At 35.7% G+C, this 23,876-nt stretch overlaps 1 protein-coding gene and 1 long non-coding RNA gene across 19 annotated transcripts in view; both read left to right on the top strand.

Moving 5' to 3' along the window:
* The window catches only part of ighd (immunoglobulin heavy constant delta), a 100,889-nt gene extending 77,376 nt beyond the window's left edge, over nt 1-23,513 (top strand). For 9 of the 18 annotated variants that reach the window (XM_049467696.1, XM_049467695.1, XM_049467693.1 and 6 more), the window contains 9 exons: nt 63-371; nt 12,364-12,654; nt 13,147-13,458; nt 13,964-14,260; nt 18,856-19,134; nt 19,342-19,665; nt 20,794-21,111; nt 21,434-21,718; nt 23,079-23,513. In XM_049467696.1, coding sequence (XP_049323653.1) covers nt 63-371; nt 12,364-12,654; nt 13,147-13,458; nt 13,964-14,260; nt 18,856-19,134; nt 19,342-19,665; nt 20,794-21,111; nt 21,434-21,718; nt 23,079-23,278 — 2,615 coding nt within the window. In that variant the 3' untranslated portion in view covers nt 23,279-23,513. Of the gene's footprint in view, nt 1-62; nt 372-3,316; nt 3,629-3,860; nt 4,164-5,494; nt 6,084-9,188; nt 9,317-10,117; nt 10,340-12,363; nt 12,655-13,146; nt 13,459-13,963; nt 14,261-17,522; nt 17,832-18,013; nt 18,323-18,855; nt 19,135-19,341; nt 19,666-20,793; nt 21,112-21,433; nt 21,719-23,078 lie in introns of those variants that run through there. The other 9 variants (XM_049467701.1, XM_049467702.1, XM_049467699.1 and 6 more) reach the window with 5 other exon arrangements.
* On the top strand, nt 15,298-16,294 carry LOC125784368 (uncharacterized). The gene is made up of 2 exons (XR_007427147.1): nt 15,298-15,874; nt 15,905-16,294. It is a non-coding gene; the product is annotated as an uncharacterized LOC125784368 (long non-coding RNA).
* Nucleotides 23,514-23,876: the final 363 nt, after the last annotated feature.

The following is a 23,876-nucleotide window of genomic DNA, read 5'->3' as shown; positions in this document are numbered from 1 at the left end:
ACACGTAATAGCAATTTGTTTTGAATTAAGAGATTCTGATGTAATGTATTTATGTTCCTCAGAGCCTGTGGTAAAAACTCCAACAGTAGAGATTATTAGGCCTCTTGCTGATGTACTAAAGGGAGACTACGCTGTTCTGGAATGCTCTGCTAGAGATCTTCCCTCTGGTGAAGTTTCTGTCACCATCCTGACAAACACCGGACATCAATTCCCTGAAGTTACATATGTGGATCTGCCCCGAGGCCAAAGCACTTTGATCACACGCTTCACTATTCCTACAACACACCGGAAGAAAGAACACAGCTTCACATGTAAAGTTCAGCAAAGCCCTTCCAAACTGTGGCAATCAACTTCCACTGGATACATTTTTGGTGAGGAATTTCTAAATCTCATACTTTTCATAGATTGTGCTCTAAAGGACCTTGTGATTTTGTCCTTAGTGGCATTTTTTTCCCCTTACATTACTTTTACTTTTATACTTAAATAGTTTAGAAACCAGTACTTTTACACTTTTACTTGAGTAAAAAGCTTGATACTTCAACTTCTACAGAAGTATTTTTAAACCCTACTATCTATACTTAGGTGACACCTTTGGATATAGCTATCTATTGCATCAGCTGAGTGCTGATAAGTTTCTCTACATGCCTTTAATAGAAAAATGTGTTTCTCCAGTAAATAAAATCAAGCTGTTTCTATTGTAAGATGAATAAGTGTAAGAATTTACATTACTGCTTCAACTGACTACTACAGACATAAAACTAATTCTGTAGTATGGCTGTGCAATATGGATAAAAAAATAACACTGATTTTTGTGCGTTCCTATCTTAAGAGCACTGCTTTGTGCGTCTCAGCTGAAGATACTGTTCACACTGTGAAGGTGCTCCAGCAGCTCCTTTAAGGGAATAGCAATGTTATTTTTTTCTTTATTTTGTTTATTGTTTATTTAAAAGCTTGGTTTGCAACACTGAATATCAATCAATTAATCAACCTTTATTTTTACTCCAGAATACATTGAGGGTGACCCTCATTTACAATTCTGATGAGCATTTACAGTTTAAAAAGGATTGAAAATATATATAAATACATTAATAAAAATAAAGAAACCCAATAATAAATAAATGAAAATAAAACTAATAAAAAAGATAAACTCATTAAAAAACTAATTTAAAACATTCACGGGCTTCCTGATGGTGTTCACCAAAACCGCAACCTATCCTTAATATTAGACTATATTTGTTTAACTTTACAGGTCCTTAGTCATTTTCATTTTATTTATCTGAACTATATATATATTTATTTTTTTATTTTTGTAGCCTCACTCTGAACTCTGTGGGCTGCAAAAGAGAGAGGAGCAGTGCATTTTGCCTGATTTTGTCTTTAAATAACATTTCAGTAAAGATGGAGGTTATAGTGTGTTTTATACCATTGCTTTGCTGTTTGAACTACACTTGATCCAACATTATTTATTAAAACAATTTTTTTCTAGGAAAACAGAGGCAATCACGCGCAATGACGTGCTCCGCCATTCATGCCTGCAGCATTTTAGAGCGCTGGATGAGATTTTAATTAATGAATTAATATATTTTATTTTTAATAAAGTTGACCTGGTGATAAGAAACGAACGCTAACATATAGCTTTATAGATCTGTGTATTTCATCTTTTTTTACGTTTATATAATTGAGGGGCAGCACCAGATGCCAGAGTGCGGTGGCAAATTGCTTTGATGTTTTTCAAATATAAAAGACAGAAAATTGAATTTCATTCAAATAATAGCATAGTGAGTTAATATAAATTTGTTCAGTCAAAGTGCCTTTGTCTTTTCATTTTTTTTTTCTGAAACTGCAGGATTTGAGAGAGAATGAGCATCCGATAAAATTCTCAAACAGCAGAAGGCCTATATCTGCTATATTAAGCTACAATTATTAAGTCCATGTACTGAACATAAATCTTAGATAATTTCAAATTAACTTCATTTATTTTATTTTTTTAAGTATGCAAGACTAAGCCAGTATCACTGCAGTGGCACCCAGAAAATACCTGCTGTGGATTTGTGCACAAAGCGCCATAGACCACTGCAGTTGCATCATTCTGTAGTCCTCGTATGCCTATATTTGGGGTTCTGTGTGTAAGCGGATTTTGTAAATGGACAAAATGAAACTCACCTCTGTCACATGTTTTATATGTTCATCACCAGATCCTCTAAATTACAAGATCGTTACTCCAGAACTTGGTTTAATCACTGTAGTTTTACCAATGTATCTGAGACGAGTGGTATTAGCGTGTTTAATTAGAGAAGCAGAGTCTACGCTGTTCTACGAGCTACTCTATCGGTATGAGCACTAATCATACTGACCAACTACCCTGATTATACTGACAAACCAGCTACACCATGAAACTCAAAGTACATCTGTGCTGTTCAAGATCCACTCAACCAGCCTGTTTACTCCACAGCCTCTCTGGATTTAAAATAAATTAGAAAAATAAAAAATAAAGTAAAAGTGTAGGTCTACTGACAGGTATATTCTTTTTAGCTTAATAAGGGTTTTACATAGAACTCAATAAAGATTTAAAATAAGGCTAATTAGGAAAGTGATCCTTAAATTTTTCCAACCTAAATGCAAAAATCATTAATCGTTTAGCTACTGGTTAGTCTTAATTCAATTCAATTTGATTTATATAGCACTTTTTCTTGACAGAACTTACGTTATTAAATATGTTTTGGACATCAATTGAATAAGCCATGTTGTTAATAGATTTAGACTGATTGGAGCATTAAATGAAAGTTTTTCCATTGAAAGTTATTTTTTTTTTCCCCAGCCATTTTGGTGATAGTCAGTAACGGTTTGCAACCACTTCCTACATTTAAATAATTTCTCTTACATGTTATGTCCCCTGTCTTTGGGGTTCTATTGGGTCAGTATTTTTACAGAACCAGACCGTCATCACTGAGACATATGCTGCTTTGGCCTTTTACCCCAAAAGTGTCTACATCGGTTGACTTCATAACTGGAGCATTGTTACTGTGTAACCACAATCCTAGGCCTATACACATGCTGTGATCCTTCTCTGCCAATCTGTTCCCTGTTGCTTACAGTTTCTTGCTTGCTGGTTGCCACAGTATGCTCTTATCAGTATGGTGCTGTGGCATCAATAAATGCAACTGCCGTTTACAACAGCGAATCACATAACTATTAGCTGCAACAGTTCTGAGTCAGAAAATGACCCTCCAATGCTGTGGCAACATGATCTAGGCCTGGTTTCATCTGCTGTGCTAGCTGCTGCATACATCTCTATGTTTGTTTGTTTGTTTTCCAGCTGAGCCTAAGCCTGCAAGTCTGCTTCTAACAACTCCCACCAATGCGGAGTTGGAAACAGGAAACGCTACTTTCATCTGCATAGCCAGTCAATTTTCGCCCAATAAATTCACGTTTACCTGGAAGCTCGGTCATGATGTGCTCTCTGGCAAGAACAGACAAGAAATTGTAACAGAGGACAAAAGCACTAAAACCTTCACTGCCGTAAGCATTTTGGAAATCGCTGCCAATGAATGGATATACAGTTATTCCCCTGTCAAGTGTGAGTTCGAGAGTTCTGGTTCGCCCCAAATCAAAGAGGCCAAATATGAAGGTATGTATACTGTTGCTTTCTGTATAAATTTGTTAAAGGTGAATCACTTTGGTTCCATTAATAACAATGTTTTTGATATATATTTAAGTCAAAATAAGCTTGAACCTTGAAGGGTTAAATCCCTTTACATCTAGATGTAATAAAAAAAAAAGCCATTCAAAATGTGCCTACTTTTGTACATGCCTACGTCTGTGCTTCTTGCCAAGTCCCCTGTGTCTCTTTTTTTGTGCAGTACTAGCAGTTGATGAAATTCAGGTAGATATAATCCCCCCCTCCAGTGAGGACATGTTGGTTTTGGGAGCAGGTTACCTTGAGTGCAAAGCTACTGGACCTAAAGGTTTCAATGGCATCCGATGGATCCGAAATGGACAAGAACTTCCGTCCACAGATAAGAAATCTGATGCGGGTACCTCCATGTCAGCTAAAACTAAAATCACTTACATTGAATGGAGCAATGGCACAGAATACATCTGTGAGGTGAAGCACAGTAGCTTCGTTGAACTGGCCAAGACTTACACTTACCAAAGAGAAAACGGTAGGAAATGTTTTTACTTCTAATTAACTTGAACCAAATGTTTGTATCTATGCATCTAGCCACTTAGAACAAAGACTGATTCCGCATTGATTTTACTTGTACATATGTTACATTTCTATTGTTTTAATCCTGTTTATATATTCATTGTGTAGTTTCTAACAGTCTGAATGTATCTGACTGTAAATAAAATGGCCCGGAATTTGCTAAACCTGAAGCTCCCTCAGTAACAATAGATATAGCTTTTCTCTGTGCTGTTGTTGTTGAGAAGTATTGTCAGAAATATTGGGACACCTACATTGTACCTAAGGGAACTTATTACTACTCACCCCTACCCCTTGTTTTTGAGTGTAACCCTTCCCCTTGGAACAGAGTTACAAAAGGATAAGTCTTTCAGCCTAAGGATTGAGACAACCCGATATCTCATCAGGAGCTCCAAAGTTAATAAACTAGCTGCTTGTTAATTAGTAAACTTTAGGGCTTTATTGTCTATCTACAAAAATGGTGCAGATGGTGCAGAAATTAATTATTATTGCCAATTTCTTAATTTCTCTGTGAAGGGGAGTTAGCTCTGTGAAGAGGAGTTATCTTTGCTTAGCTTTTATTTTATTTTATTTTTCCGTTCCGCCCTAAAATGCTGCAGCCCCTGACGTCTGTTGCACCAGGAATGGGAAAGTTAGGTAGCTAGCTACTAAGACAAACTACTAGCAATCTTTTTATTCTTATTATGAAGACTTTGGCCATAAAACATTTAAACCACACATAAAATTATGGTAATATATTGCTAATCATCACTTTTAATAAGGAAAATACTTACATTTGTGAGTTTTGTACCAGTGATTCTCATATACCTTTGTTTGAAGTGTGCATCTTAAAATCTCTGTGTGAAGGGCTAACAATCCCTATCCCTTCCCCCTACCCCTCCAGTCTAACAAGAATCAGGACTCCCCGTAGCCCTCAACGTGCACAAAACAGAGGGGTAGGGCCAAGGGGTGAAATGGAATTGGGCCTTTTTTATGGAGTTGGTCCAAATAATGACTATGCAGCTCTAATAGTGTTAGAACACTGAAATGAAAAACTTGAATTCTGTGATTTTGAGGTGTGTCCCAATATTTTTGTCAGTACAGTGTCTGTATCTATAAGATCTATAAGATCTTATGACCCTTAATCAATATGAGCAATCTGATCTCCGAACAGCTGGACAATTAAATTCCAAACATTGCATTATACAACTTTCTCTGGGAAAACCAATCCAGACTCAATAGTGCTTCATTACAAGGACTGTGTTTCAGTCTTTTGGTATTTTGACCCTCACTGTGATTTGATGTTCTTAGGACGTGATCCAACCAGCCCCTCCGTTTACTTGCTCCCTCCACCCGAGAACACCCAGGATAACTTGGTGACCCTGACTTGCTATGTGAAACGCTTCTACCCTAAAGACGTGGTTGTGTATTGGCTTGCTAATGATGAAAAGCTGAACAATACGGAACAGTACCAGCAGAATACCACTAGTGTGCTTGAGGTCGAGAACGAGCAACTCTTTTCCGTTTACAGTCAGCTGGTTGTGGACGCAGGTGAATGGCTGAGCGGGACCACATTCAGCTGCTTAGTGTACCATGAGGCCATTGATCCAACTGTCCGCATGATAGCCAGGTCAATTGACAATCAGAACAACAAACCCACCTTAGTGAGCCTCAGCATGAACGTTCCCTCAGTCCAAACCTGCGGAGCTTAAAATGTGTGTTGTGTGTGCTAGGCCTGTTTTATTTGGTCTTCTTGTTCTGTCGTTATTTTTTACTTTAATCAGTGCCATGTCTTTGTCTTTGAGTGTGTTTGATGCTTGTGTGTTGTTGCTTTGTTGAAAATATATGATGAAGTATTACACATTTTAAACAAGTAAAATAAAAAAGCAAAAGCATATGACTTGTGGAGTATGGTAATATTTTATTACACTACCTTTATATGTCGTAACCCATTGCCATTACTGTAAGGTATGACTCTTGGAAACAGTTCATCATCCTTTCAAGTAATGATCACACTTTACAAGTGAAGTACGAGCAAATACTATACTAATAGTAAACTAATATAATATGTTTTGGTCAGAATATATCATATTATAGTTGATGTGCTGCAGATTTATGCAGAAAAGCAAATAGATATATAAACTATCCATCCTTAGATTGCAAACAGCATGTTCACTAAAACTGAAGCAGAAAGTGAGGATGTTGCAAATCTAAAAAAAACATCCTTTTATCACACATTGACAATGTTTGTGTGCCTATATGTGTCTGTATGTCACATGTCAAGCTTGTGTTTTGTAAGTGTTAGTGAGTATTTTTGCTTAAGCTCAACATTTCCTGTCTATTTTGTGTTTTTAAGAAGGCAGTAATAATCTGGGTCTCTGCTGGTAATAGATCCCTAGCTTTGTCTAACAGAACTATATCAACTCAGGGTCACCTTGCTCCTGTTTAGAGACTCCACGTTTAGGAGTTAAAAGGTTTAGAATAGTTTGAGATGTTGATTAGACTTTTAACAATTTGCAATAAAACAATATTTCTTTGTTTGAAGGAGCATAGTTAACATTACTTCTAAGATCCTCAGTTAGTAAAACATCAACAAGAGAAAAGCTGCCAACAAAGTACAATATACAATAGGCATTCATACTTATAAATAGCCACAAAGACATGCAGCATAAAGAAATACATGTTTTGATTTTTAATAAATGGTGTGTATATTGTAATAAGGCTTTAACACTCTAATAAAGGTAATTTTACTGTAAAGAGAAAATCTATTTAAAAATAATTAAGGTGCTACTTTACTATTTAATAGTACAATTTAATTATTCACTAAACAAATCTAGTCTGTTCACATAAATAATACTGTTTTATTCATCTGCAATAAAAAAACAAAGTAATGACAAATAATTTAGAATATTTCTGTGACAAAGCATAATCATATCTTTTGCAGTTACTATATTCAGTTAAATAAAATATTGTAGATTTGTGTACTATACACCAATAAAACTATATTAAAAAGCTTTGTAAATGGTTTAGCATTTGTTTCATTTTTAGGTCAGTAGGTTAGGTTAATCAAGCAATTATAGCACTGATCTACACTCTTAAGGCTCAAATCGTACAGGTCAGGTAATTTTTACATTGTAATGCAAGTTATTAACACTTATAAACACAAACATTAACATTAACTATGCTGAGAACATGAGGGTAAAAATATTATTTAAATTTTAGAATGTGAATGTGAATAATAAAATCTGATATTTGCTAAAGCTGACATAGATAAAACACTGACTGATAAATTGCTCAATACGCTGCCATAGAATTCCAAAAAAGAAAGCAACAAAGTAAAGCTAATGATTTAAAGGTGTTTTAACACAATTCATATTCAATAATAAACACATTTAAGCTTGTTATGAGAATGTTCTTACTATAAATTGGTGCTGTATTTTATTTTACATTAGTATGCATTCAAATGTAAACTGGGTTACACAGTGTTGGACATAGAAATGGTCAGAAAATAAAAACTAAAATGAAGCTAAATAAATAAAATAAAATAAAATTCACTTGTGTGCTGCTGAGATAATTAGGCAATACTTCCTAGATCCACAGCATTTAAATGCACATTTAAAGTCTTTTGGTACAGTGCTGTATTCAGTAAGCACATAAAAGGCACCTTGTTTACACATAACATAATTTGTACATTTTTTTAAGTGAAAATAAATGACATCCTCTATCCATTCTGAATGTTACATATTTTTTGCCTCATATTTACATTTTTCAGATGATCAAATAAATGTTAATATCAGACAAAGATCTGATAAAATCTGAGTAAATACAAAAAGCTTTTAAAGTTTTTAAATATGAATAATTCCATTTAAAAATCTGTCACATCCTTCACAGTGATATAAACGATTTGTTGCCGTTTTGCCACCAAGGGTGGCACAACCAGTGATTAGGTTTAGGGGGCAAATACTTTTTCAAGCAAGGGTTTTCAAGCATGACTGGCCTGTTTCAGATCATGCCACAGCATCTCAGTCCGATTTAGGTTTGGACTTTGACCAGGCTCCAAGGCCTCTAGTTTTTAACCATTCAGGACTTGCTTCGGTGTGCTTAGGATCATTGTCCTGCTGCAGAACCCAAGTACCCCTGAGCTTAAGGTCACAAGCTGATGGCCAGCCATTCTCCTTTAGGATTTTCTGGTAGAGCACAGAATTAATGGTTCCAGCAATTACAGCAAGTCGATGTTAAGAGACACACACCTTCCAAAAAGATGTACTGTTCCTGTAAATTACCTGCTTACGCACCTCCATATTGTGAATGAGCAGGTCAGTTTCCTCTGCTGTAAAGCGCAGAAGTGCTGCACTGTTACACTGTTTGCACTGTACAAACAGCCAGAGTCAGAGCTCACCTGGATCTTAAAGGGAATGGCAAGTGACACGCTAATTGGTTTATCCTACATTATGCCCAGAACACACCTGATTAATCAAAATAATTAGTACATGCCTTTTATGCATTTCAAACCATGCATGGCATACTTTTCCCATCCTTATGATAGCAAAGACACACTGAAACTCCCTAAATTAAGCTGCACTAAAAAACTAACTAACTAACTAAAATAGGGCCCTTTGTTTCCTCATCTGTTCTTGATTTTTTTAGCTGCTTTATGTTGTCAGAGAGGATTTGTTTAAGTTACTTCTTGATCCTACAGGGCTTGCAGTAATCAAACCTTGTCATGGCTAATGAAACTGAACTCAGCTTTCCAATACATAAGGTTAATCACAGTTAACTCATGAAACACATATACCGGGTTGGTTTGCATAGTTGTTTTACCTTAACAAATGAAATCATCATCTAAAATCTGCTTTTGGTTATCTTTGTCTGATATTAAAATTGGATTTTTTTTCACATCACTGTATGTAATGTGGCATTACATTTGAACAAAACATATTTATTCTTTTTAGAAATATAGTAAATGATCAGAATGAACAGAAATGTTAATTAATGTGTTTTTCAGGTTGTGTCCTGTGTGATGATTTGGATCGGTATAACCCAAAAGAGGAAAATGATTGTAATATGGCCTTAACTTTTATCTTCCTCTTCATCTTCTCCCTGTTCTACTGCATCGGAGTCACTGTTATCAAGGTGAGATGCTGTCAAAATGTAAAAAGAATATTTACTTATTCATTGATTTATTTTGGTTACACTTCATGTGTTCAATTTCAAACCTATTTTTTTACTCAGTTTTGAATAACAATGATAATAATAATGATAATAATAATATTAATAGTAATAATAATAATAATAATAATAATAATTATTATTATTATTATTATTATTATTATTATTATTATTATTATTATTATTATTATACTTAACATTTTTGAATAAAATAAATAATATAATTAATTTTCACTAAAATTATTGATGTATATTTAAGAATTTATATAAAATTTGAATTAAATGACTCCCACCTTCTGATTTATACATAAAGTGTGAATTATACATAAACTAATTAAGTCTAATTTACAGTATTAACTGTTATACAATCATAGAATATCAACTGTCTGCAGAATGTCATTTTATTAATTAAAATATGTATTTTCCTTTGTTCTTGTTACAAAACTGCATAAAATCTGCAAACAGTGCTAACTGAAAACATATGACCTGCAGTCAGATGTCATTCTTCTGGTGGGTTATGAGAAATGCATTAATATATGTATTTTTTAATCTTATTAATGCATGTAAAATGTTGATGGATCAACAGTATATACATGACAGATACTGAGTGAATGTAAAAAAAAATGTATTTAAATGCATGCAGATCTGCATTTAGTGAAATGTAGTTTGAGGTTAGTTTATGTATTTAAAGCACATTCATATATTTTCTGGATGTATTGCATATGGACTGTGTTCTAACCAGTGTAAAATTATTTTAAATTTCAGGTGAAATGAGCATGTAGAAGACTGAAAATGGAAATGCAGATCTGTCTCTCATCACTGTGCTCTAAGACTGAGCTTATTTTGCTGTTCCTCAACACTTTACTCCGTTAATCTGTAAATATTTCCAAAATCTGTCTTGTTTTTTGTTATTTTTGTGCGTTTGTATGAGTACAGCCTTACAAAAGTTTCTTACAAAAGTTAATAAACATATGTTTTGAGAAACAATATGATATTCCATGTTTTCATTTATTCTATATGATTGTTGATTCTGAAGAGTAATGCTGAATTTTTGTTTTTTAAGCTGTATAAAACCATTCCAGTGCATCCATCAGTGAAGAAAGCAAAGCAGCGGTTACATAATCAGTTACATACATGCAAATGTAGTGGTCCTTCCTGTGCAGGTGTCTCACGGACACATATGGTCTTTCACTTCTGCTTTTGGAGACTTTTGGGGGTTATTTTGGGCCTGACTGTTGCTTAACGCTTCCACCTGCTGTATGCTGCACTCGCTGAAGCCTGTCCGGCACTCCTTCCTCTCTGCACCACAGCCTAAAAGATGAAAATAACGGTTATGCTGAAACAACAGCAATAGACACATTTGCATTTTTGACAGGGTTGAGAAATTTTGCCATCGTTCTGAAACACATCTGTCACAAAAAAAATTCAATTTATTGCTCCAAAATAACTAGGAATACATTTTTACATTGACTGATTGATTTAAATGGAATGATATGAATATAAGATACAATTTTGGATATACAAGGATTACGCAAAAGTATGGGAACCCAGTATAGAGTACCAGTCGAAAGTTTGGACACACCTTCCATTCAGTGTTTTTCGTTATTTCTTAATTTTCTTTATTTTATACATCTTTTTATGTAGTCTGAAAAGTAGCTGTTGTGTTTACTGTTGCAAAATACAAAACCGAATACAACATATATAAATTGTGCAATAAAAGGAGTGTCATAATTTGTTTAATATAGGATATATTTAAACAAAGCTTAGTCAAAATCTAAAAAAAAAAAAAGAGGAAAACTTCTTTGGCAGTTGGTAAAAACACCTGGCATCCTACATAGACTCATCTTTAGTTTTAGTTATTTCATTACAACCTTTGTTTTATTGGACTCTCCTGTATGTTTATGAAAGGTCACAGTCGGCTCCAAACTGAAAAAACATACCTTGTGTTTTGAAAAAAAAGAAGAAAAAATATATATATCTTGCTTTTTGTTCTCGACTTCGATTTTTGCCTTTGCCTTCACTGTAGATTATCTCGTGTATTACCTGGACTGTTCACGTTTCTGATTTTTGGATTATCTCTGATACTGGCTACTTCGTGTATGATCTCTGGACTGTCTCCCGACTCTGGTATGGTCTTAGCCTCCAGGTACCTGTTTGCTGGCGTTATATGCTTTCTGTTTTTGACTAACTCTGTACCCTGTGAACTTTTAATAAAATCTCAAAACTGGTGTCGCGAGTGTCTGTATTCCGTCCCCACCGTGACACTTCAATAATACATTTATAACGAAAAAAAAAAGAAACGTATTGAATGAAAAGAGGTGTGCCCAAACTTCAGCTCACAATTTTACACTTAGAAAATCAGGAAACTGTGCAACTGTTTGATCATGTATCCCCTAACTTTGCATAAGACTATGTATACACACACAGAGAAACAGTTGTCTTTCTGAAAGGTAAGCAGTGCCTCCTGCTGGTGCATTTTCTACCAGTTTTTCATCCTTTTCCAAATATAATTTTTATGTCAGATCTTTGTAGTCATTTCTTATTGTTATGAATTACAGGCCAAGATGTAATAATTGGCATTAAAATGTAAACTAACTGAGTGAGTTAGTTAAAATATATATATAATTAGGGCCAATTTTGCTCCCTCTGAGCAGCCGCAGCTAATGGCAAGGCTGCATGAGCGGGGGTCTGTTTTAACAATTTTAACAATTTAAATTACTTACATGACATAGGGATTTGAACCATAAAATATGTACAGTAATTTGCCCTCTTTATCACAATAATAAGAAAATATGAATTAGCTGCTCAGTTAATGAAACTGATTCTGTTTTACATTTTGCATCACATTCAGATCTGGGTCTAGGCTCTAATGGGTTAAATTGTGTGTTCTGTGTGTAAATGTTCAGTAACACATACCACTCCCTCTATTTAATAATAAGCTCCATTAAGCACTGAATTTAATGTGACTTTTATGCGAATCTAATTACAGTATATCTCATTGTTTCTACCAGAGCCTGCAGTGGATCCCAACATCACTCTGCTGGCTAAAGTGGATGATAACACAGTTAAGTTACTTTGTTTGCTGGATGGTTTTGTTCCTAAGAAACATCAAGAAGTGAAGTGGTTAAAGAACAAAAGTCCATTCAGTGGGAGTCCAGTGACAAGAACTCTAGAAGCTGCAGGGAAAAGAATTTTCACTCAAATAAGTGAAATACACATCGATGCACAGCAGTTAAATGACTACTCGGAATACACCTGTCAGGCAAGCCAAGACATCAGCTCAACATGGAGCAGCTGCAAAGGTAAGACAGCAAATAATGTGGTACATTTGCTCATTTTATAGCATAAGCAAACATTTATAATTACATATTATAATACTGTCCTTAAAAATTGCATTAGTTGGTAATGGCTACTAATTAAATTAAGCTTACTGTCTGTAATGAAATAAAAAACAAATATTAGAAACGACAAATAAATGTTTTGGTATTTCCCATACTGTCCCAACTTTTTCTGATTTGGGTTTGTACTTTTATTGTGACTTTTAGATTAGATTTACCCTAAAATGTGTCACGGATATGCAGCTTATTGTCACATTGCTACTGGTATAAAAAATAATAATGCTTTACTTATTTATGCTTTATAATGGCATTACAAAGGCATGCTTATGTCCTCTTTTTTGAAGGATTACCGTGTAGCCTATATTTTATTTATGTGCAGCCGAATGTGACCTTTTTTTATCTGAGTACAGTTCTACAATCACTAACCTGAACTCTACAATCTCTTGAACATTTCAGCACGTCCATTGCTCAGGCCACTGATAAATGTGAAGAAACCTCGTCTGGCAGCAGCAAAGCAGGGATCAGAACAAATATCAGCTACTTGTTCTGTTGAAGTTGAACCCAACACCAAAGTTTCATGGGTTTCAACTGATAACAGAGAGATGACAAGTGACATAAAAATGACAAGTGACAATCGTGGCAGCAAAACCCAGCTCACTACCAGCACTCTGACTCTAAAAGCATCAGATTGGGAAAAAAATCTGAAAGTCAAGTGTCGAGTTTTACAGCCATGTAACAACATACATGAGGAGACTGTTATTATTCTAGGTAAGAATAAAAAAAATTAAAACAATTTAACTACACTGTAGAAAATAACGTGAAATAAACTTGTAATTTTAGAGTATGCGCATTGAACAATTATTTACAGCATCTATAAAAGCTGTAATTTATATTACAATAATAATCACAGGACAGATATTATTATGACAGTAATAAGCTGCTGTAATAAAACTGTGAATTACTGTACTGTGAATTACATGAGAAATATGTTTACTATAGTATTTACCTTTTACTTAATTTCAAACATAATGCTTTGTAAGTCTGCAGTAACATGTTTACATGTTCTACATTAAGAACTTTTTCAGTATGCAGTAATAATGGTGTGAAAACCAGCTAGAAGATACGTTACAGTGTACAGGTGCTTGTGGCCATTGGATATGCTAGAAATGTGTATTTTTGTATTATTTTATTATATTCAGATGTGTTAAATTTTTGCAAATGGTTTCATAAATTATTCAGTGGATTTCTGATGTAATGTCTTTATGTTCCTCAGAGCCTGTGGTAAAAATTCCTACAGTAGAGATTAGGAGACCTCTAGAGGGAGACAGTGCTGTTCTGGAATGCTCTGCTAGAGATCTTCCCTCTGGTGAAGTTTCTGTCACCTTCCTGACAAACACCGGACATCAATTCCCTGAAGTTACATATGTGGATCTGCCCCGAGGCCAAAGCACTTTGATCACACGCTTCACTATTCCTACAACACACCGGAGGAAAGAATACAGCTTCAAATGTAAAGTTCAGCAAAGCCCTTCCAGAGTCTGGCAATCAACTTCCACTGGAAATATTTTTGGTGAGGAATGTCTATGATTGTGGTTCAGAGACCATCACACCTGCACACGTCACGCCCACACTCCAGCAAGAACATAGGAGACGTATGTAGCCTAGTATAAAGATGATCTGTGCAGAGATCTTGAGCGAAAATTCCCCAATTTTTTTACATATTTTCTTTTTGCTAAAATACATTCATTTTCAACTGAAGTATTTTGCTAACTGAAGCACCAATAAGAGTCTAAAACACTTAATGTAAAAATGCTTAATGTGGGTTTATTTCCACTGAAATCTTAACATGGCTTAAGGATTTAAGTAGTTGAATCAGGTGTGCTGTATTTAGTCTAAAACAATGATTGTAATTAAATAATAAACCCTGTGGGGGAAGCGTTACTCCTGAGCCAGGACTGAGAACCACTGAGCAGCTAAAGCTCACTTTATCTTATTATTTTACTTTTAAAGCTCTAACACAGGCTACACTGCTCAACACAACGAGACTAAAAGTGTTTTCACCGCTCTGAAGGCTTTAATGCTCCTCTGTGATGAAGGATAATAATCCAAAACGTGATCCAACCAGAACTCTACAGCTGGTGTCATATCTCAGCTGGCCTCTTCACGTTCTGTGCCGCTGTGCTGTGATGTTTGTTCACTGTGCTGTAGCATTAGATATAAGCTAGCATTTTTCTTATTACAACTATTAAACGATCTCGTAATTCAGAGGATCCAGTTATGTTCAGGGGGAAAATTAACACAAAATAAAATGTACAGGGTTCTGAACATATTTATTTAACACAGAATGTGATAGAGGGGAGTTTTTGAAAAGGCCATTAATTTTGGCCATGTACAAAAGCCGCTTAGACTCGGAATCCCAAATATTGGCATAAACAACATGTCTCCGACTACAAAATCACAACACAACTGCAGTGGTCTATTAGCAGCATGCTAGCATAATTAGCGTCTGGCTAGCGACATTCATGTCCCCAGTAATCAAACTTGGACCAGAATTTATTGAATGAGCCATTTGACCATGTGAAAAGCTTTCAGCTAGCTTGTTAGTGTGGAAGATTATAAAATAACAAGCTTAGCTTAAGATAATCATGCTTGCTAAAACCTTAACCTAATGCTTACCTAATGATTAAAACACATATAAGCCTTAACTATGATTAAAACACATATTACACAAATAGATCTATGAAAGCTACAAATCTATACTCTACTAATCATTAAATTACTGAATCAAGAATTAGCCACTAATTTACACGTATACATTTTATATTTTTATATTTGATTAATTGAATCACTAAATGCCTCTCATATTAAACAAGCAATGACTTGTGTGTGTGTCTCTGACATTTGAATGGCTCAACCGAGAAAGCACGCTTCCTCGTCTTACTGGTAAACATCTTGAGGTTACAGAGGCTAGCAGACTAAAAGAGTTCCTCTTTTACTCCTGGGCTCTAGAGGAGTTCCTCTTTTCCGCCTACGTTCTAGGAAAGGTCAGCAACAGGAGAGACGATTAACACACCAGTAAAAAACATACATTTTCTAGCCTTACAGTTAAAGATTGCGTCTAACAAAATTATACATGCAGCTTCAAGCTATGTTAAAATATACTAACTAATTAATCTTACTGTAGGTCTAGTAGAACTAATTAATCTGACTGTAGAATGTAGCAAAATTATTATCAATAAAACAGAGTATGAACTAAAGAGGAACTGTGCCTTGCTGACCTTAAGACATGCCTTGTCACCTTGGCAAGGGAAGTAACGGACACCTACGTTTTCTCAGAAGTAAAGGTTAAGACAACTTTCAAGTTCCTCAGAAGTCTGGAAAAATGAAGTAAACAATATGATATACCATATTTGGAAGGATAGCATAAAAATTAGAAGCCACCTAGCAACAAGGTACGTCACAGAAGGGTATACGTCACCCAAGGGTATAAGGATGGAGTCAGAAAGGCCGAGGTTCAGAAGAACTGGGGTAACGTCTTAGAATGCATGCCTGTAATTGTTCTTCTCCAGAATTCTGAAATAAAATCATACTTGTTCATTCTCAATCTCCGTGTCGTCTGAATCCCTGGATCAACGAACATTCAACAGGAAAGCTAACAGAAAGCTTTTCCAACATTAGCTTATTGGCTAAATTCAGGAACATGTATTGTGTATTTCCTAGCTAACTACCTGTAGCATAGCTAGCTAGCCACCAATTTAAGTTTGTGTCTATAAAGACCAACGTAAAATACACACACTTAAAATAAATACTCATGTTTCTGCAAAAGTCTACACAACATACATAACATATTGGGATGTATTTTAGTTTAGTTTAGGCAAAGTTTAAAGGATATAATTTTAGGTAAAAAAATATTCTCACTATAATGAGCAAAGACTGCTGGGCTCAAATCACGTTACCTTTTACTCCAATTTATAAACAATGTTTCTACAAAATTCTAAACAAAATAAGCACAAACAATATTAGGCTGTACTTGCTATTTTAATTGAGCAAATTTCACAAACGATCATTTTAGGTAAAATCTCATTTTTTCAAGTTTACTGGCTCAGTAGTCGTTTTTTTTTTTACATTGTAACGGTGGAATAATAATTAACCATCTACAATGCTTTTTAATCATAATTACTGAACAATGCTATATGTGTTTTTTTTTTTTTTTGCAGGTGAACCCTCTGTGGAGCTCTTGATGGTTCCCAACACAGGAAAAACAGACCAGACACTTGTGTGTTATGGAACTGGTTTAAACCCTACGATCACATGGAAACCCACGTCTGTGGAGACTGCTAAAACTGTAATGCAAGCAGCAGATGGACGTGTGAAAGTGTCCAGCCAGATTATTGTCCGACAACTAAAGTGGAATGAAGCGGAGGAATATACCTGCCAGGTCACTGATCAACGCAAGTCAGTAGAGAAGAGCATCAGTGTTTGTACAGGTGAGCTTTAAACACATGGGTGATTATCTCTTTCCACTGATCTTTACAGTAACTGTATAAAATCAGTCTGATGTCTTGGTGAAAACATCCACATTGATATTTTGTTATTGTCATGTAAAATAACTCAGTGTTGTGTTCAGAAAAAAAACGTGAATTTGTATTTTTGGACTGGAACACTCTGTCTATAGTGATGTTTCTGTGTGAGATCATATTGATTTAAATACTTCCATATTGTTGTTTGTTAAATTGTTATTTTATTACTTAGGCATGCATGAAAATGTTTTAAGAACCAATGAGAAACTATAAATATTGAGCATAAATTCTTCTTTTTTGACTGTTGGACAGCTTCTGAACCGATCACACCACTGATCAATCTAAGGAAACCTCGTCTCGCAGCAGCAAAGCAGGGATCAGAACAGATAACAGCTACTTGTTCTGTTGAAGCTGCACCAAACACCAAAGTTTCATGGGTTTTAAATGGAAATGTAAAGGAAGGTAGCACCAGCCAACCAGTTGATAAACCCGGCAGCAAAACCCAGCTCATTACCAGCACTCTGACTCTGAAAGCATCAGAATGGGAAAAACATCAGAATGTGCAGTGTCGAGTTAAACAGCCATGTAGCAGCGAACATCAGGAGACTGTTAATATTCTAGGTAAGCGTTTTTAAAAATCCAAAATTATATAAAAAAAATTAACTACAGATGCTGGATACCCCTGTACATGTTTGCATTTCTTGTTCTTGTTTTATTAAAGCATTTAATAGTTTTGTAAAGACACGTAATAGCAATTTGTTGTGAATTTAGAGATTGTGATGTAATGTCTTTATGTTCCTCAGATGTTCCGGTAAAAACTCCTACAGTACAGATTAGGAGGTCTCTTGCTGATGTACTAAAGGGAGACTACGCTGTTCTGGAATGCTCTGCTAGAGATCTTCCCTCTGGTGAAGTTTCTGTCACCTTCCTGACAAACAACGGACATCAATTCCCTGAAGTTACATATGTGGATCTGCCCCGAGGCCAAAGCACTTTGATCACACGCTTCACTATTCCTGCATCACACCAGAAGAAAGAATACAGCTTCACATGTAAAGTTCAGCAAAGCCCTTCCAAACACTGGCCATCAGGTTTTACTGGAAATATTTTTGGTGAGGAATTTCTAAATCTTGGCAGGGTGAAGCACAACACAAACTAATGCCAGACAAAATGCAACGTAGACTTTTCAAACAATGTCATGCCCTTGCCTTGTTTGCCCTGTGTTTCTGCTTTTCCCAGTGTGTTCCCCAGTAATTTTCCATCACGTGTGTGTAATTTGTAGCTTCGCCCCTCATTGCCTGTTTCCCCAGTTGTGTGGTTCCTGTGTGTATATATAGTTCCCTTATGTCTGTGTTTATTTGTCGGTCTTTGCACCTTCCTCTGTTGTTTTGTTATTCCACGTTTTCTAGTTATTTGCTCTAGTTTAAAGTCCTATTTTATTCCTTGTTTATATCCCTTCCCTGTTTAGTTCTGTGTTATTTCAGTTCCTCGTTTGTTTCTTTTGTTATTAATCACTGTTTGTTTATGTTTGCGTTATAGTATTGTAGATACTTAATAATAAGCCTTATGACTACTAAAATGCTAATACCACATGCTTAGGTTTGCAGATCCTTGTCTCTTGCTTACAGTTTGAACTTCTCTCCAGGTGAGTCTTCTGTAGAGCTCTCAGTGGTTCCCAGGAACCCTGACTCAGAAGCACAGACTCTTCAGTGTTATGGAACTGGATTTAACCCTAAGATCACGTGGCTCGCTGGTTCTACAGAAAAGAATGCTGTTGCTCAAGAAACCACCATGCAAGCAGATGGACGTGTGAAAGTGTCAAGTTATGTAACAGTGCCACTGGATGAGTGGAGGGAAGGGGTAGTATATACCTGCAAGATCAACGATTTTTCCACAGTCTGGAAGAGCATCAGTGATTGTAAAGGTATGGAGAAATATGGACCAGATCTGATTAAATGTGAGTTTAAATGGATGTGGCTAGGATGTGTGTGAACATTTGACTTTTACTTTATTAAAAATGCAGTTCACTGTAACTAAATCTTATACTTATATACTAAGTATTCTGGTGTGAACAGACAATTAAAAGCATGCACATATTTTTTTACTTATGCTAATTTTCTCTCTTCTCTAGTTGGTGAACATTTGGCTCAGCCGCCACAGCAATATCTGTGGGGTCCTTCCTTCACTGTTATGAAGTCGGATGGTCGTGCACCTGTGACCTGTCTGGTAATTGCCCACAAGGTCAAGGACTTCACAATCACTTGGAGAGTGGAAAATCGTGTCACCTCTCAGGATGTTATTCAGGAATTTCCTAGAAACCACAACAATGGAAGCCAGAGTGTCCAGAGCGTTCTAATGTTATCAGAGCAATTATGGGATAAATATGATGTCTCCTGTGAGGTTAAACACCGGTGCATGAAGAAAGCACAGTATGTGAACATCTCCAAGATCAGAGGTAAGTGATCATATTAGACCAACCTTAACAGAAAACTCTAGTGGTTTTTGATATTATCTGTCTGACTCTTTTAAAGCATATGATTGATTCTTTCCTCATTGTAGTAATACATTATACAAACCTGTTAACTTGAAACTTTAGCGATATAACAAAACTCAGTATACAGTTGGTGAGTTCTAGTGGTTATTTGCTAGAACACAGCTGATGGTTCATCACAATGGCAAGAGAAGAAGTAACAGTGATTAGTCAAACGAGGCTAACATTTGCATGTTGCATTTTTTGATTGTTAAAAAGATCTTTAAAAAAATGCTGTGGATATCAGCAGTTATGCGCATGTTAAAATACACTCATTAACAACAAAAACTATGCACACCAGATTGCTGCAAAACTCTGCGTACAGTTACATCTCAGGCAGATGTGTAAATGGTTACAGGTGTAGTCTGATTAGTCATTGTTTCTTGTCACTAGAGGACATAAAACTGCTTCTCCCACTTCCATATAAAAAAGAAACAACTTTTGGGTAGTGTTCTTCTTGGTGAGAGATCTGAGAGACTGATAAGCATGCCTCTATGATACACTCGAAGACAAGTTGTTTAGCTGACAAACGTAATATATAATTGGACTGAGAGAAGCAGGATAATCAGTTTAATCTATTTTGTGCCTTCCTGTCGGCCAGCCAACATATCCTTTGTTTGCAGTGCTCTTCTAAACAACTCCTAAAAACTTTTGGAACAGAGCAAGCATATGTAGTAGTGTTTCAATACAATAATGGGCATCTGCAGCTGTCCACCAGCTATGTAGTTCCAGTTAGCAGTTTCTAACCCTGTTACCTTCATAAATTGTGAATATGAACTGATTGGCTCTAAGAACCAACTGCCAGTCGCATATTTTTTTCTGAAAAGCGTTTGATACCAAACACATAGCTAAAGTAATGTTTTCTATATATATATATATAAGATTCAAGTCAACAAGATAAGATTCATGCATTGTTTTTTAAGGTCAAAATAATTATCCATGTTTGAAAAATGCTAGAGAAATCATTTAATAGTTTTGATACTAAATAAAAAGCATAAGGACCTATATTTAAAATTTTCATTCTATACTCTTCTGTTTGATTTGTGCACACAGATCCCAAACGTCCCACTGTCCAAGTCTTTAAACCCAGTGACAGTGACTTTTCAGATTCTCATGACTCGACTCTTCTATGTCTGATCACTGGGTTCTATCCTGCTGATATCTCTGTCCACTGGGGGCTGAATGGGAGGAAGCTGCCTGCGTCTCGCTGGAACAATAGTCCACTGGGAAGTCATTCTTCTGGTCGAGAATTCTCCATGCACAGTGCACTGACTTTACCAGAATCAGAACGTGAGCATGGCACGTTTTCCTGCATAGTCGAGCATCAGTCATCCCCAAACCCGATCATCAGCACAGTGGATAGCATACATGGTGGGTGTCATGTTATTATAAAAAGGTTAAAGGTGAAAACACGCTCATTATAGGAATTTGATGTAGATTATTTATGGAACAAATTGATGCATAATAAAATCGCATCACAATTAGCTGTTTGTTTTATAAATATAATGTCCAAGCATGTTCAGCCCTCCAATTGCATTGTGTTAGCAACAGTTAAATATATAGGGGCAGTAAATGACATGGACAAAGCTAACCTTGAATCCATATCCGGCTTGATATCATTTGATTGAACAGGTTTACTGATGTGTTCCAATTACTTCTTTTTTCATTTCTCACTCCCTTGTGTTTCCTCTAGCCTCAGTTATTAACTCTGTCCCAGCAGTGGAGTTAATGCAGGCCCGCGATGAGCTTGTCTGTTTGGTGTATGACTACAGCCCATCTGTCATTAACATTACCTGGCTGCTGGATGGTGTGAAAGTACCGCACAAACACACCACCAGACCTGCCAAAGGGCCTGACGGGAAATTCAGTGTTAAAAGTCAGCTGCATGTCCTGGCTTCCGAATGGGCACCTGGATCTAAATACACCTGTCTGGTTCAACACGTCACTGGCTCTTCTACTCAAAACATTTCCAAAGAAGGTAATTATTTGCATCAGGTAATCGTCCGCTTTAAAAAGTATTCTACCTCCCTGAAACCTCAGATATCAGTATGTGTTTTTGAATCGTACCTCAGGTTGATACACCGACAAATCAAAATAGCTAAATATGGTAAATGAAAAAAGTACAGTACCAGTCAAAAGTCTGGACATGAACTAGATTTACAAAGTAAAAATAAATAGTAAAAAAGGTGTTAGTTCTCCAAAATACCTTACCTAACCTGATCAACTCAGATCTTGATTTGGGATAAGCTGGAGCTTCACAGCATGAAGAAAAAGCAGCAACTACTGTTCAGCACTTGCAGGAACTCCTTCAAAACACTGAGAAAACTATCCAAGTGACCAAGAAAATACCAAGAGTGTGCAGATCTGTGCTTAATGCTAAATGTGCTATTTAGAAAAATTAGAAAAGTAAGAAACATATTCTGGTTTGCTTAACACTTTTTCTTTACAAATTAATTCCTGTTCCTGTTTAGCCTTATTGTCTTCAATATTAAATTACAATGTAAAACATCATACAAAGAAAGAAAACACTTTCAACTGAATGAAAAAATGCATGTTAATGTATATTTAATTTACTTTTATTTATATTGACTTTTAGTCAATTTTTTTAGTCGATCCAAGATATTTCATGTTTTTTTTCCTGGTCACATTACGAAAAATTGGGGTGGAGACAATTTAAGTATAGTAATGAGGGAAAATAAATTATGATGTTATTTCAATCAGGTGAGGTTAACAGGTGATCATGGTAAGTAGTTTTTACAGCTATAAAGTGTAAAAGCAAGTCAGAGTCAAGGTTAATATTTTTGGTCTGGTTAGTTGTGTTTTCCTACTGCAGTTTAGTGACTGCACATTGCACATGGCTTGATGAGCATGCACGTGAAGGGGATTTTATAGATCCATCGTCACACAGTGTAAATGAATGTCTTTTGTGGTCAGGTGAATCAGTACTCCAGATATTTTTTGAAAGAAACAGGTGCTGTGTGCTCTGTACCAAAGTCAAAAAGGAAAATCCAGACTCCTCTCAGCAAAAGCCCATGTCCAAAAGCCAGGTTCTGTCATGATAAAGGGTTTTATTAGTACACTCATGTGATGCAACATTAATGCAGAAACATACATTGAGACAAAATATCTTCAGTGCATTTTTTCAACAAGTCCATGCAAAATGCATGCTGCACGCATTGCAAAGACATGGCAGTGGAAGAAGAGGGTATGGGTACTGGACTGGGATGTGTGGAGAGTTTCAAAATTAAAAGTTCGACCCCAAATTGTTTCATACCTTAAGATGTGTTTGTTGGTTGAATGGAACAAAATGATAAATAATATATTCTTTGTTTTTTCAGAAATTATTGAGCAGAATATATACTATAATGAGAACCTGTCTGATGCCATCATAGAGGACACGGCTGAGGAGACGTGGAACATGGCGTGTGCCTTCATCGTACTCTTCCTCCTCTCTCTGATTTACGGATGCTCAGTGACGCTGGTTAAAGTGAACACTGCGCGTCCAGCACGTCCGTTTCACTCACGGGATTTTAAATAATTAAAGAAACAAAGCCTCACTTATTATTATTATTATTATTACTTTTATTATTACTTACTGTTGCATGCATTAGTTCAGGAGTGGAAAACAAAAATATGATAAAATATTAAATAATTAAATAAAACATGACCTTGCTGCATGATGCTGTGTGCAAATCAAACAACATTGCTTAGCTTATGTTTCTTTCCTAGCCTGTGTTAAATCACTCCACTTTTGCTTAGTATCAATAAAATTGTTCTTCCATTAAACTATCTTAAAACACAAATGTATGGATGTATTGTAATTTTTTATATAATACATATATTTGTATATTTGTAATTACCTGTATTTGTAGAAAAAAGCACAGGTAGGTTGGCACAGGTACAATCAGGAGCGATTCTAGGAACAGAGGTTTAGGGGTGATCAGTACCCAACAAACATGCTGAGCAATTAGGTTCCATCTTTTAACTTTTTTTTTAAACTTATTATTTCACCTGAACCTGCTCTTTACTTTAGAAAATAACCCAATAACCATGGCTGACTGGCTGGCCACACACAAACACACACACACACACACACACACACACACACACAGGACGTATCAGTGGTGAGACATCAT

The sequence above is a fragment of the Astyanax mexicanus genome, chromosome 19 (genome assembly GCF_023375975.1).
Source record: "Astyanax mexicanus isolate ESR-SI-001 chromosome 19, AstMex3_surface, whole genome shotgun sequence".
NCBI lineage: Eukaryota > Metazoa > Chordata > Actinopteri > Characiformes > Acestrorhamphidae > Astyanax > Astyanax mexicanus.
This window is presented reverse-complemented; position numbering and strand designations above follow the sequence as displayed.